Source organism: Quercus lobata, chromosome 6 (assembly GCF_001633185.2).
Source record: "Quercus lobata isolate SW786 chromosome 6, ValleyOak3.0 Primary Assembly, whole genome shotgun sequence".
Classification (NCBI taxonomy): Eukaryota; Viridiplantae; Streptophyta; class Magnoliopsida; order Fagales; family Fagaceae; genus Quercus; species Quercus lobata.
Genome location: NC_044909.1, coordinates 27,853,826 through 27,867,338, shown reverse-complemented (window position 1 = coordinate 27,867,338; position 13,513 = coordinate 27,853,826). Strand labels below are relative to the sequence as shown.

The following is a 13,513-nucleotide window of genomic DNA, read 5'->3' as shown; positions in this document are numbered from 1 at the left end:
GGAAAAGATTAAGCAATGCATGTTAATAATTGAATATTAAATATTTCTTAAAATGAGCTTAGGGTATCTATCAACAACATCCTTAAAAAAATGCAAATGAGATGACGAAGAATGACCAAAAGGTGATTAGTGAAAGTAAAGGGGTGATTGGCTTAGAGGTTTAAAGAGCCTTGTGCGATCTATGAGGTCTTGGATTTTAAACCTCTAGCCAAGTAACTCGGAACTATTCTTAATATATTTATTCTTGTAATTTTCTAATGTGTGGTACATAATGACGATAAAAGACCCCCTCCAATTTCCTCCCATTTTTAATTGAATGGGCACTACATGTGACAATTATTTAATTTTATTAGATTCCACATATCTTACATTTAAATAAAAATTGGAGAAAATTGGAAGATTCAATGAGAGGGTAAAAATTAAATATTAAAGCAATGATTAGTGAATGTTAATAGGTTAAAGACGGCCAAATTTATTCTTATTGAGTTATTATCCAAGAGATTAGAGACACAATCCTGCTTACTATATAAAAGAGTAGGCCTTTTTTTTTTTTTTTTTTTTTTTTTTTTTGCATAAACGGGGAATATATTAGAGTACGCTTTAAAGGCAAGAGAACAAAACTAGTCTCATTTAGCTCAAGAGCCCAACGTATGTAAGTGAACAAGAGCATATTGAAACAAACAAATGTATGCACAAAACCTTCATTTCCTTTTTCCCCTAGAGAGAGATTGTACCCCCATGCATCCTAGATAATTCGTGCAAAACTAGTAGATAGTGAGATATGCACAAGTTTTGCACATGCTATTTGTGCACATACAGATTTCACACTATAACAATGAGCTGTTTGTAGCAAAGAAGACAGAGTGATGGCAATTGACAAAGCTCACTTTCTTTTTCAAATGAGTAGGCAGCATCTGACACTAATTCTACTCACACAACCCACTTTAGTTCATCTAATTCAGGAACTGCAACATCTTCTCTCATGACACCCGCATAATGATCACCCACATATGCCCCAGCTTGAGCAAATAGTTCCACCACTGCAGGCAACATACCATAGTACCTCTTCAAACCATTTACAAGTGGCTCACCACTATGCCTATCTCGAACATGCCACACATACACTGGAGGAATTAAATCATCAACTGTTGCCTCCTGCCAAGCATGTTGCCCATCCCTCATCTGGTGTTTAAAAGCTTGGCAATTCCTTACCTTGTGACCCTTGGGCCCCACTTGCATCTCTGAACAATATCCACAAGTTTGGACAGCATACTTCTTCATAAGTTTTGATGCTCCTGAACGCATTCTTTCCCATGCCTCCATGCCGTGAACGGCAATAGCTGCATAATGCTAGAGCATTAGATGCTTTTGTAAAAAAGTGGTTTAGAACTTTTAACTTTTTTTCCCCAATAATGGTTAAAATATAGTAAGTAAATGCTAATCAGGTCCTGGAGAAAATAATCTTCAAGAATTATAAAAATGATAAAAATGAGAACTGGAATAATGATCCATGACACCCAAGACACCAATGGCAATTGAAGGTTGCTTAGGAGTAATCTTCTGATGAAAAGAGTCATAGATTTTTTCAACTTGGAAAAGAGTAGCTAGAAGAAAACAGACCTTGTACATCATCGGAATGCAAGTCAAAAAACTTGTTTTCTTCACTTGACTTCTTTTTCTTATCCCAAAACCCATATGTGTTAATATCTTTGCCAGGTGTGTCCTCTTTGGGAAATCTCCGCTCAAAATCTATAACTTTACCAGCAAGACTGTAAATAGGGAAGGTCCTTCTCCTTGTAGGGTACTCGGGTATGTCGAAACCTGCTTGAACACACAATTCTACAATTGCTGGAATTTGATCCACTTGGAGCTGCTCATTATGAGAAACAGCTCTCCCTACCCGGTCATATAGATGAAATGATTCTACAAGAGGCAAAATATGCTCCACACCTCCTCTTTCCCAAGTGTGCTCTTTGTTTTTCAGGCTACCAGCAACATCGCATGTCCTAATTCTGTGTGGTGGATCACCAACATGAACCTCTCCACACAAGCTGCATGCAATAGACAGCCATTTCACAAGACAGGTTTTTCCCCCCAAAAAAAAAAAAAAAATAAAATAAAAAAGATAACCATTGCAAAATAAAATACTTACCCATAGGTGTTGAACTTTTTTTTACTCCATATCTAGTTTAATTAATTAAGGACTTAACATAACCAGATTTTCTGGATTAATGTTCACATGTAATGCCGATTGTTGTTGTTTTTTTCAAGGCAAATAAATTCATCAATGCCTACTGTTTCTTAGAATTGTGATTTTCTGAAAATTGTGTCATCTATCTTTTAAAAATGTTATATCAAGTTAAACCAACATTACAACATTACATATGTGAAAAAAAAAAAATCCTAGTAATGGAGTGAATATAAAAATGTTTTAATATCAGATTCTTTGTTTCATGATTCATGAATCTAGATATAAGCCATTTCAATTTAACTAAAACCCTCAAAATATACTTTTTTCCCTAACCCACTAAGAGCAGAATAACACACATTAATTGTTCTTTTCAATAAGTGCCATTTTCTTTAACTATAACTTCAAGGATGTTTTTGTGGGAATCCCATCTATTTGAAGGCCACACATCACTAGAAATTCGACCAACAGCCTTACATGGTTACATAACTGGTTGCTCAAAAAAATTTTTAAAAAATGCCATTATGGGTTTACCTGCAAGAAAAAATAGCAATGCTCTTAACAATCCTCGAGACACAAGCATTAAGCTTGACCCTGGCAGCATACACTTCATGAGCAACTGGAACTAATCCCTCGACCAACAGTCCATTTTCGGGAGGACGCAGAGTGTTCTCCTGCACCATCTGCTTCTCTTTCCTCCTCAACCTAGCTTCACGCTTGAGTTCATTAACACTTGTCACCAATGGCTTCCTCTCAGACTTCTTACGCATAATTGGTAGCTCCACATGAGAAGAGCCAGTTGAATACCAACCACAGAAATGCCTGTTTATCCCAATAAAGTTTTCAGCAGATCTTTCTGTGATCATATCAAGCAAATTTACCACGTTTCTAATACGCCCACGCAACATTTCTGCTCATGACAATTTACCCGTCTCTGCAATAAAAAATAGCACAAGATTTACATGTGTAATGCATCAAAAAAACCATCACTCTTCAAACAATTCACATTAATAAAAATCAGTTTAGAACTTTGGCTACTTGCATTGCTTCAGTTATTGTGATAGTAACATTGAACTAGCAGTATAAAATCACTGTTTAGGGACTCATTTTAACATCTTGGAATGAAAATATGATATGGTAAGTGAATTTGTCTGAAATAAAAATTGCAGTACTAATTTCCAAGTTCCAACTGCCAAAAAGAGCAGGTGACATTGATATCAGCATCTCTGAAGCAAGGCATGTTTCCATGGCCATCAACTGTGAAACTATAAACATATCACGAAAGGACCAAAGCACTTTCCCAGTCCTTTTACCATACAATCAAATATCATGGCTAAAAAAAAAAAACAAAAAATCTCAGATTTTGACAGATGGACAAATCTATACCGTTGATTTTGTGACATACCCTAAAACAAGAAAGCTTGAGTCTGAGAAAACATTACCGTGAAAGTTGAAACCCACAGGACAGCCCCACCTTCTCTTCAGTCTTCTCCCTCTGTCCCTTCCGATCTCTCTCGGCGCGGACAGGTTTTTCTCTTCTCTCTCTCTGTTTCGCGATTTCTCATTTCTCCCTTTTTTTTTTTTTTTTTTTTTTTTTTTTTTTTTTTTTTTTTTTTTTTTTTTAATGACTTTATCTGCTTTGGGCGTGTTACTTATGGGGTCCGTTTGGATTGAGCTTATTTTTACTGAAAACTGAAAACTGAAACTGAAAACACTGTAGCGAAATATTTTTTAAATATGTGAATAGTATCGTAGGACCCATTTTTAATAAAAAAATTGTGAAAAGTGAAATTTGTGGGTCTGTAAACAGTGCACAAATACACTGTTCACAGTGAAAAAGTCAACATATATGGCTGCACAGTAACTGATCACTCTTGAAACACGAGAAAAAAAAAAAAAAGGAGAGGCGTTTACTATGTTACTGTAATGTGGGTCCCATGCCCAAAATGCAGACGCGCTTCAACAGCAAAACGTCCAAAGCAAACGCTCACATAATTTATAAGTAACACGCCATAGGCCCGCACTACACCACTACACCTTTTTTTTTTTTTTTTTTTTAATCCCACTCTCACATAACAGACTCACTGCTTTGGACGTGTTTGGGGTATATTTTTAACTAGTCGCTAACCCGTGTGATGCATGAGAATAGCTACAAGATGAGTTTCAGAGGTAAAATAGCAACGTTGTTTTATTTACTAGTTTTTGTGGGAATAAATAAGAGATATAATATTGAGTCTTTAGTTTAGTTTGTGTTGTATATATAGATATATACAAGATAAATTGTAAAATATATACTAAAAGGTGCCTATTAAAAGGTTATAACTATTCAAATTGGATTACCAAAAGGTGTCTATTAAACGAAAATGTGTTTATTGACCGAAAAGGTACCCTATTGAATGAAAATGTTCCTATTAACCGAAAAGAAGTATGTTGAAAGGTTATAATCCTTTGGGTATAAATAGTGGTAATTTCTTCTCAACTTCTTCTTTTTCATTTTTCTTAAAAACACAAAAAACTTGTAGGTATTTTCCAAAATTGCTATTTGTAAGTTGGGTTTTTTTTTTTTTTTTTTTGGTTAGAAAAAGTGAAAAGGTCCAGGAATCAAACCACACCAACAGACAAGAGTAACAACAATAACGCTAAACAATTTTTTTATTTGGTAACTTCTTTTCAACTTTCTCTCTTTCACCTTTTTTAACTTCTTCATTTGGCAATTGCCCCCTGACCCGCCTAAATAGTGACAAATAATTTTGTAAGTATGAATAAAGACCAACGGATAACATCAAAGATATTAAATTGTATTAAACGTAATCAGTACCTACTGAAAAAGAATTATAAAAATTGCTTCTTTGTATTCCATAATCGATAGAAAAGCTTTTTTTTTTTATTGAAAAAAAAAAAAAATCAAGCCACATGCCCCCATTCACTTAACCCTTGGAACCTGCCACTATAACCGCAATTTCCTATTCAAGCGTGATATTGATATATCATTCACTTCTTTCTTTTTACTTCAGTTTTCTTTTACAATTTTTACGTATTTTTCTTCTCAAGGAAAATTTTTTATTTTAATATATGCATCTTATGTATAACAATGAATAGAGACTGAAACTTAATGGAAAAATTTAAAAAGAAAAAAGAAAAAAGAAGCACAATACTGAAACTTAACGGGAAAAAGAAAAATCACAACTGTGCTGAATTTTAAAGCGTATATGTGGCATTAATTTATATAGCCAATAAACAATATATGTACTAATCCTTGTGTGAATGTATAAAAGAAATAAAGTAAAACTTACAGACTAAATGAATACAGAATAATTGAAATAAAATTGACCAAGATAAAATAATGAACAACATGTAGAAGAAGCACTACAATCTCCATGCACAACGAATAGAACTGTGTCTCTCTCTGTCTGAAGACTCTTATGAATGAATTAAAAAAACTAACTTTTAAAAATGAAATGAGGGATGCCTATTTATAGGCACACTGGCACCAGTTCAGAATAGGTATAAATGTGAATAGGCATATTGAAAAGGCACAACTGGTCAATGTTTTAAAACGTAAATGTGGCTGCAATTTATGTAGCCACATGGCACAATGAGGAGCGGTCAACAAAAAGTCAAACGTTTCGGCTATTAGTGTTATTATTATTATTATATAGATTTCCTTTGTTTTTTTACTCTGCCTTTTGCCTTAAAGATTATAATGTTTATCATGAAATTAGAGACTTTTGTTTTTGAGTGTTTTCCTATAGTTTTATTTATTTATTAAAGTTAAATATTATAGGTGATTTTACTAAAATGAGATTTTACTTTATAATTTATAAAGTTATATTATAATATTTTACTAAAAATATTAAAAAATATGTCTAAATATAAAATTTAATTAATTATTTAATTGTCGTACCCACGCCATGTTGTACTCTTATTTTTCAAAAATTGCCATACTCTCGTATTCGTACCTGTGTCGTATCCGTACCCGTATTCGTATCGGTGCAACTTAGCATAGCTCGTCTACATAATGTGGGCATTCACACCAAATTCAAACAAATTAGCTTCTTAGAAAACATATAGCTAAACTCAACTAAAACTGTCATGCGTCACAATTTGTCAAAAAAGACAATGTTCATCAACACACAATTTTATATTATTCTCTCTCTCTCTCTCTCTCTCTCTGTGGACCTCTATGGTTGAGCTCCTTCTTGAACTCATTCACCTTCTTGAACACATCTTCCCCTCTCTCTTTAGATTAGCTCAGGTGGTTGTTTCTCCATTTTCAAAATTGGATCAAGTGGCTGTGGTTGGGTTGTGTTTACTCTAGATAACTGGGTTTGTGTTGGTTTATGCCTTTATGGTTTGATTTGGGTTTAATATGTGTTGGTTTATGGGTTTGATCTCTGTGTTTGGTTTGATCTGGTTTATGGGTTTGATTTGTGTTTTGTTGTTTTAGATAAGAAATTAAAACCAATTATGGAGAACAAAGTTATCAGCTTAAAAAATTTAGACGCCATTACTTACAATTTTCTCCATTCATTCTCATAAAAATTCTTTAAGAGTTGCATGAGATTAAAAAGAATTTTGTATTTAATAGAATAAGTGGAAAGTTGTATTGCTTCTAAAACTATTGTAGGACTTGTTAAGGCGACTTTTGATAGAAATCAATGGCGCCTTGAAAAAAAAAAAAAACCTTTTTAACGGCATCTAGATAAATTGTTACGCTGGGAACTGTTAAAGTTGACACAAGTTTATCCTCTCACCAGCCCACATTAACTTCTTAAGTTCTTTGAAAAAATTACAAGTTTTTAATTATGCATTTTCCAAGGCAGCCCAAAGAAAAAACCAAATCTCCATTTGTGGATTTTGTTAAAATCACAAGCTAAAACAAGAAGCCTCAAATCAAGAAAGAAAATCACAGAAAGTTCAAGAAAGCTCTAGAAAATAGAGAGAAAATTTTGAGTGAAAGAGAGAAAATTTTATTGCTAAATTCTGTGAATTACAAAGACTAACTAATTTAAACACATTAACCTCTATTTATACTAGCAGTTATAGATCAAAAAGAGGAGCAAAAGCACCGGAAAAACTCTAACAGAATTCCCTAAAACTCTCCTCCAATAAGATTAGGACAAGTGTCACTCTACATCTAACTAACTAACTAACTACTCTCTCACACGTGTAACTCATATGCTTTTGCATAACTCTTCAACATTGCAATTAATTTCTTCAACCACACCTTAAGCCTCTTTTGGTTTCTGCTTTGATCACATTGCCTTGTTTGTGCAACTGTTTTCTTCAAACTGCACTTGCTTCCATTCTTCAATTTTGTTTTACCCTTCTTCAATTCAATTGCACCCTTAATATTCTTCTTAACAGCCCCCCTCAAGACCAAAGCTACTCCTGCTATAGAAATAAGTTTTGTGTCTTGTAATGACTTTGGATAAGTAATGCTGGTACTAAAAATGTTGATCAAGCCTAGCTTACTTATTAGGTCCATGAAGGTAGGTACACCAAGTGCTTTAGTGAATACATCAGCCAATTGCAAATTAGTTCTCACATGAAAAGTTTTGATCATACCTGCCTGTATCTTCTCCCTAATCAAGTGGCAATCCACTTCAATATGTTTAGTCCTCTCATGGAACACAGGATTTACAGCTATGTGTAAAGCTACCTTGTTCTCACAATGGACAAGTGTAGCTTTTGAATGCTCAATTCTAAAATCTTCAAGCAAGTAGCCAAGTAATTTCACAGCAAGTGGAAGCCATTGACCTGTTTTCAGCCTCAGCTGAAGGTCTAGACACAGTATTTTGTTTTCTTGATCTCCAAGAAATCAAATTTTCTCCAAGAAATACATAATACCATGTCAATGACTTTCTAGTATTAAGGCAGCCAACCCAATCTGCATCACAAAATGCTTTCAACTGGAAATTTGATTTTGCTGAGAAAAACAAACCTTGTCCTGGAGTACCCTTAATGTATTGCAAAACCCTAAGTGCTGCCAACATGTGAGGCTACCTAGGCTTGTTCAAGAATTGACTCAATCTATTCACAACATAACAGATGTCAGGTCTGGTCAAGGTCAGGTACATCAACCTTCCAATTAACCTCCTATATTGTGAAGGATCATCAATTAACTCACCCTCATCCTTGGACAATCTAAAATGCTATTCCATAGGTGTTCTCATGGGCTTACAGCCTAACATTCCTGAATTTAACAGCACTTCTAATGCATACTTTCTTTTATTAAGACTTATACCCTTCTCATTTATGGCCACTTCTAAACCCAAGAAATACTTCAAGGCTCCTAAGTCTTTTATCCCAAACTTAGTATCCAAAAGCTTCTTCAAATTAGCTACACATTATGAATCATTTCCAATGATCAATATGTCATCAACATACACTAAAAGAGCTATGAAACAAGAACCCTTTGAGTGTACAAAAAGAACATACTCAGATTTGGACTACACAAATCCTAACTTAGTGATTGTTGTTGACAATTTGGCATGCCATTGCCTGCTGGCTTGCTTCAAGCCATAAAGAGACTTCCTCAACCTGCATACAAGAGGTCTAGCAGTAGCATTAGAGTAGCCCCCTTTGTTGTGAAATCCCTGGGATAAAGACATATACACTTCCTAATCGAAATCACCATGAAGGAAGGCATTGTTAACATCTAACTGATGCAAAGGCCAACCTTTGATAGCAGCAATGCATAACAACACCCTAACTGAGACTGATTTAGCAACTGGTGAAAAAGTTTCGGAGTAATCCAGCCTTTCTTGCTGAGTATACCCTTTAGCCACTAATCTAGCTTTGTACCTCTCCACTAAACCATCTGGGTTATATTTTATCCTATAAACCCATTTACACCCAATTGGAGCCTTACCAGGGGGTAAAGGAATAACATCCCAAGCATGAATGAGCTCTAAAGCAGAAATCTCCTTATCCATTGCTTCTTGCCAAGCCTTTGAAAGCACAGCCTAATGGTAAAACTCAAGTTCAACTTCAACACTAGCAGCAAGAGCAAAAGCTTGATGGGAAGTGCTAAGGTTAGCATAAGAAAGGTGCTGTGCATAAGGACTACCTGAAGGTGGTTTATTGGTAAGCAAAGAACAAGAATAGTCCTGCAAGTAAGAAGGCAGTTTATGGACCCTAGTGGATTTTCTAAGTTGAGTGGAAGGTATAGTAGTAATTGGAAGAGGTGGATCAATGGGTGAATCAAGTGCAAGAGATGGTGAAGTAACATCATTAACAGAAGCATCTAGAGGAACACATTCTGTAGTAGCTGTAGTATCTACTGCAAAATCACTAACAGTAATGGGAAGATGATCATTAGAAAAAGTAGGTGAGGAAATAAAATCTAAGGAGATAGGTGTGATAAAATAAGGATTAGTTTCAGAGGAAGGAAGCACATTTGTCAAAGGATTAGAATCAAAAGGATCAAGGTTCTGAGGAAGAACACAAGGTTAAAAAGGGAATATGGACTCATAAAAGTGCACATCTCTTGAGATGAATACTGAATGTGTAGCAAGATCCATTAGTTTATAACCTTTAACACTAAAAGGATAACCTAGAAACACACATTTAGTGGCTTTAGGTAAAATTTTGTGCCTGTTGTGTGCAAGTGTAGATGCATAACAAAGACATCCAAACACCCTAAGGTGTGAAAAACAAGGTAACTGTCCAAAAAGAACTTCAAAGGGTGTCTTATTTGCAAGAACAGAAGAAGGTAACCTGTTGATAAGGTAAACAGCTGTGAGCACACAATCTCCCCAAATTTCTAAAGGAATATTTGATTGGAATTTAAGTGCTCTAGCCACATTTAAAATGTGTTGATGCTTTCTCTCCACAATTGAATTTTGTTAAGGGGTTTCAACACAACTTAAGTGGTGCATTATGCCCTTGGATTTAAAAAAAAAAAAAAATCTTTTAGCAGAAACTCAGTGTCATTGTCTATTCTTATGCACTTTATTTTCCTATTAAACCGAGTTTCAACAAAAGCATAAAACTGTGGCAAACTGGCAATAGAACCTGAGTTTCTGATTTAGTTTTCATCAAATAAATCCAAGTACATCTAGAGAAATCATCAACAATAGTAAAAAAATACTTGTATCCATCAACAGTAAGAGTAGAAAAAGGACCCCACAAATCACAATGAATTAGATCAAAAGGTAAATTAGAAACGTGAGTGCTAGAAGAGAAAGACAATCTCTTTTGCTTTGCTATTGGACAAATGTCACAATGAGCAGTCTTATTACACTGTACAAAAGACACAATCTTATTTACAAGCTCAAGTTTACCACTTGAAGGGTGCCCTAGTCTAAAATGCCAAAGATCAGAATGAGTAGAAACTAAATGATAGTGAGTAGAGGCTGGGATAAAAGACAAATCCTTGTACTTGTTATCTAGCAGATACAATCCATTTTTCTCTCTACTCAGATCAATCGTGCTCCAGAGAGCAAGATCCTGAATGAAGCAAAATGATCCAAGAAAAATAAGGTAAAAATATTGTGATTTGTTCAATTTACTAATAGACATGAGGTTAAAGATAAAAGAAGGAACACACAACACATCAGTAAGAATTAAGGTTTTAGTGAGATGTACTGTGCCAATATGAGTCACTAAGACCTTTTCACCATTAGGTAAGTAAACAAAAGAATTAGAAACCCAAGTGATGGAACTAAAAACTAAGACAGAATGGATCATATGATCAGTAGCCCTTATGTCAATGATCCAATCTGTTTTATCAAAAGCTGATCTATTTACTACTTTAGCAATGAAAATAGTTGAATTTGGAACTGTAATGGATGAAGAACAAAAGGCTTTACTTGAGAAATTGTTGAGATAATTGGAAGTGGAAGCACTTAATGCCAAAGGCTGTGAAGTACTTGCTCCTGTAGCTATTAAGCTAGTTGGTTGCTGTGAAGCTGAAGCTAAATGCTGAGTAATTTCACCAACTGATTGTGAATTCAAGAAGGCTAAAAGCTGTTCACATTGTGACTTGGAGATTGGACACTGTGGAGTTGAAAAAACAGATTCTTCACCAGTTTGACCAGGATTGATAGTCCCAAATCCTGCTATCTGATTGCAAGAGACTTGGTTTGCCATGGATTCGTTTTTGAACTTAAATCCTAGTGGAAAACCATGTAGCCTATAGCACTTGTCTGCTATATGCCCTGATTTCCCATAGTGGGTGCAAATAGGTCCTTCCTTCTTGGAATTTTCTTTGCCACTGTGACTGTGTTTTGAACCAAAACTTGCATTGGAATACAATGCTGTGGCTTCAATAGGATGAGCTATGACAGGACCAATGAATTCACCATTCTTGAAGCTTCTTTGTTTCTCCTCTTGCAAGATCAAGGAAAGAACCTTATTAATATCAGGTAGAGGCTCATACAACAGAATCTAACCTCTAATAGCTGAATAGGAATCATTTAATCCCATCAAGAATCTCATTACTTGATCATGATCATAAAGATCTGAAGTGATTCTTTGAGCTCCACAAGCGCAAGGACACTTACAAAGAGGAATAGATTGGTAGTTAGCCAATTCATCAACCAAAGCCTTGAACTTTGTATAATAATCCTCCACAAAGAATTGACCTTGTACAAGATAGGCAGATTCCTTTTGAAGCTCAAAGATTCTAGGTCCACTTTTTTGAGAAAACCTGTGATGCAAATCAAGCCAAATTGCTCTAGCATTATCTATATACATGATGATAGAACCAATGCCAACTGAGACTGAATTAATGATCCAACTCAGAACTATCATGTTGCATCGTGTCCATAAGATGAATTGAGGTGAATTTGGATCTGGTTCTGGTATTGTGCCATCGATAAAACCAATCTTGTGTTTAGCAGTGAGTGAAATGATCATTGATTTAGCCCTTGGAAAATAGTTCTTTCCTCCAATCAACTTCTGAGACACTAGTTGAACTGTGTTGTTATCATTGCGACTAAGAAAGAATGGATTGACAGAATCTTCATTCACAGTAAAAGAAGATTGATTGTTTGAAGCTTCTTCAATGGACGCCATTAATGGAGCTTCAAAGCTTGAAGAAGAACAAGATGAAATTCAGAGAATTCAAGCAAAAGAAAAAAAAAATCTGATCTGATTTGATCTTGTTTAACGCTCTAATACCATGTTAAAATCACAAGCTAAAACAAGAAGCCTCAAATCAAGAAAGAAAATCACAGAAAGTTCAAGAAAGCTCTAGAACATAGAGAGAAAATTTTGAGTGAAAGAGAGAAACTTTTATTGCTAAATTTTGTGAATTACAAAGACTAACTAATTTACACACATTAACCTCTATTTATACTAGCAGTTACAGATCAAAAAAAGGAGCAAAAGCACGGGAAAAACTCTAACAAACTCTAACAGAATTCCCTAAAACTCTCCTCCAATAAGATTAGAACAAGTGTCACTCTACATCTAACTAACTAACTGACTACTCTCTCACACGTGTAACTCACATGCTTTTACTTAACTCTTCAACATTGCAAGTAATTTCTTCAACCACATCTTAAGCCTCTTCTGGTTTCTACTTTGATCACACTGCCTTGTTTGTGCAACTAGTTTCTTCAAACCACACTTGCTTCCATTCTTCAATTCTATTTTACCCTTCTTCAATTCAATTGCACCCTTAATCTTCTTCTTAACAGATTTATAACTCCTTTGTAATATTTTTCTTTGAAAGTTTGTGTTCATTATGTTTAGAGTTTATACCATTTTTACAATGAATTTTGTGTTGATGAATTGTTGAGTCCATTGGATTATATTAGCAAGTCATGATAAAATGTATTCATGTTTTATGTGTTTAGTGAGTCTTGAGTGTGTTTGAAGTTTGGTTCAAGTCCAAGACAAGACCGAGGATTCAAGCCCAAGAAGAATTGAAGTTTCTTGAATTTTGATAACAACTCAGATTGATCAAAAGTCACTAATCTATAGAAGAGTCTGTGAATTTGGAGCTGTTTTGGGTAATGTCAATAAGTTTTACATGAAGTATCAAATTAGAATATAATTATTCTATTTGTAAACTTTGATTTTTTTTATAGTGGATTTGTTTTTCTTGGAGTTGGTGGTTAAGCCGCCCTCATGACTTGTAGTAATTTTTACTTAGAAATAGTTGTTCCATTGGTTTTCCCTACATCATCATATTGTATGTTCATGTGTTTCAGCTATTTTTTATTTTATGAAATATTATGCGTGATTACATTGACCAAGCCTTGAACATTTATAGTTGGACTAATTAATATGCTTGGCTTATTAATTGGTTAATTAGCACAACTAGGGCCTAAATCCCCTAACATGAACAGTTCTATTTCAATATTGTGGGGG

At 34.7% G+C, this 13,513-nt stretch overlaps 2 protein-coding genes across 3 annotated transcripts; both read right to left on the bottom strand.

The window, feature by feature from the left end:
• Nucleotides 1-599: 599 nt before the first annotated feature.
• Nucleotides 600-3,740, bottom strand: LOC115993680 (APO protein 3, mitochondrial-like). Of its 2 annotated transcripts, none has more exons than XM_031117626.1 (4): nt 3,631-3,740; nt 2,723-3,122; nt 1,621-2,051; nt 600-1,340 (listed from the first exon to the last, which is right to left on the bottom strand). In XM_031117626.1, exons 2-4 carry the CDS (start codon nt 3,094-3,096, stop codon nt 931-933), a joined length of 1,215 nt encoding a protein of 404 aa, XP_030973486.1. In that variant the 5' UTR covers nt 3,097-3,122; nt 3,631-3,740; the 3' UTR covers nt 600-930. The 2 variants fall into 2 exon arrangements, with proteins under 2 accessions (XP_030973486.1, XP_030973487.1); XM_031117627.1 differs by lacking the exon at nt 3,631-3,740 and adding an exon at nt 3,231-3,572.
• A 5,416-nt stretch (nt 3,741-9,156) lies between these two features.
• LOC115950062 lies at nt 9,157-12,211 on the bottom strand. Its single transcript, XM_031067312.1, has 4 exons — nt 11,636-12,211; nt 10,781-11,545; nt 10,463-10,642; nt 9,157-9,624 (listed from the first exon to the last, which is right to left on the bottom strand). The coding sequence occupies exons 1-4, from the start codon at nt 12,209-12,211 to the stop codon at nt 9,157-9,159; spliced, it is 1,989 nt and encodes a 662-aa protein (XP_030923172.1).
• Nucleotides 12,212-13,513: the final 1,302 nt, after the last annotated feature.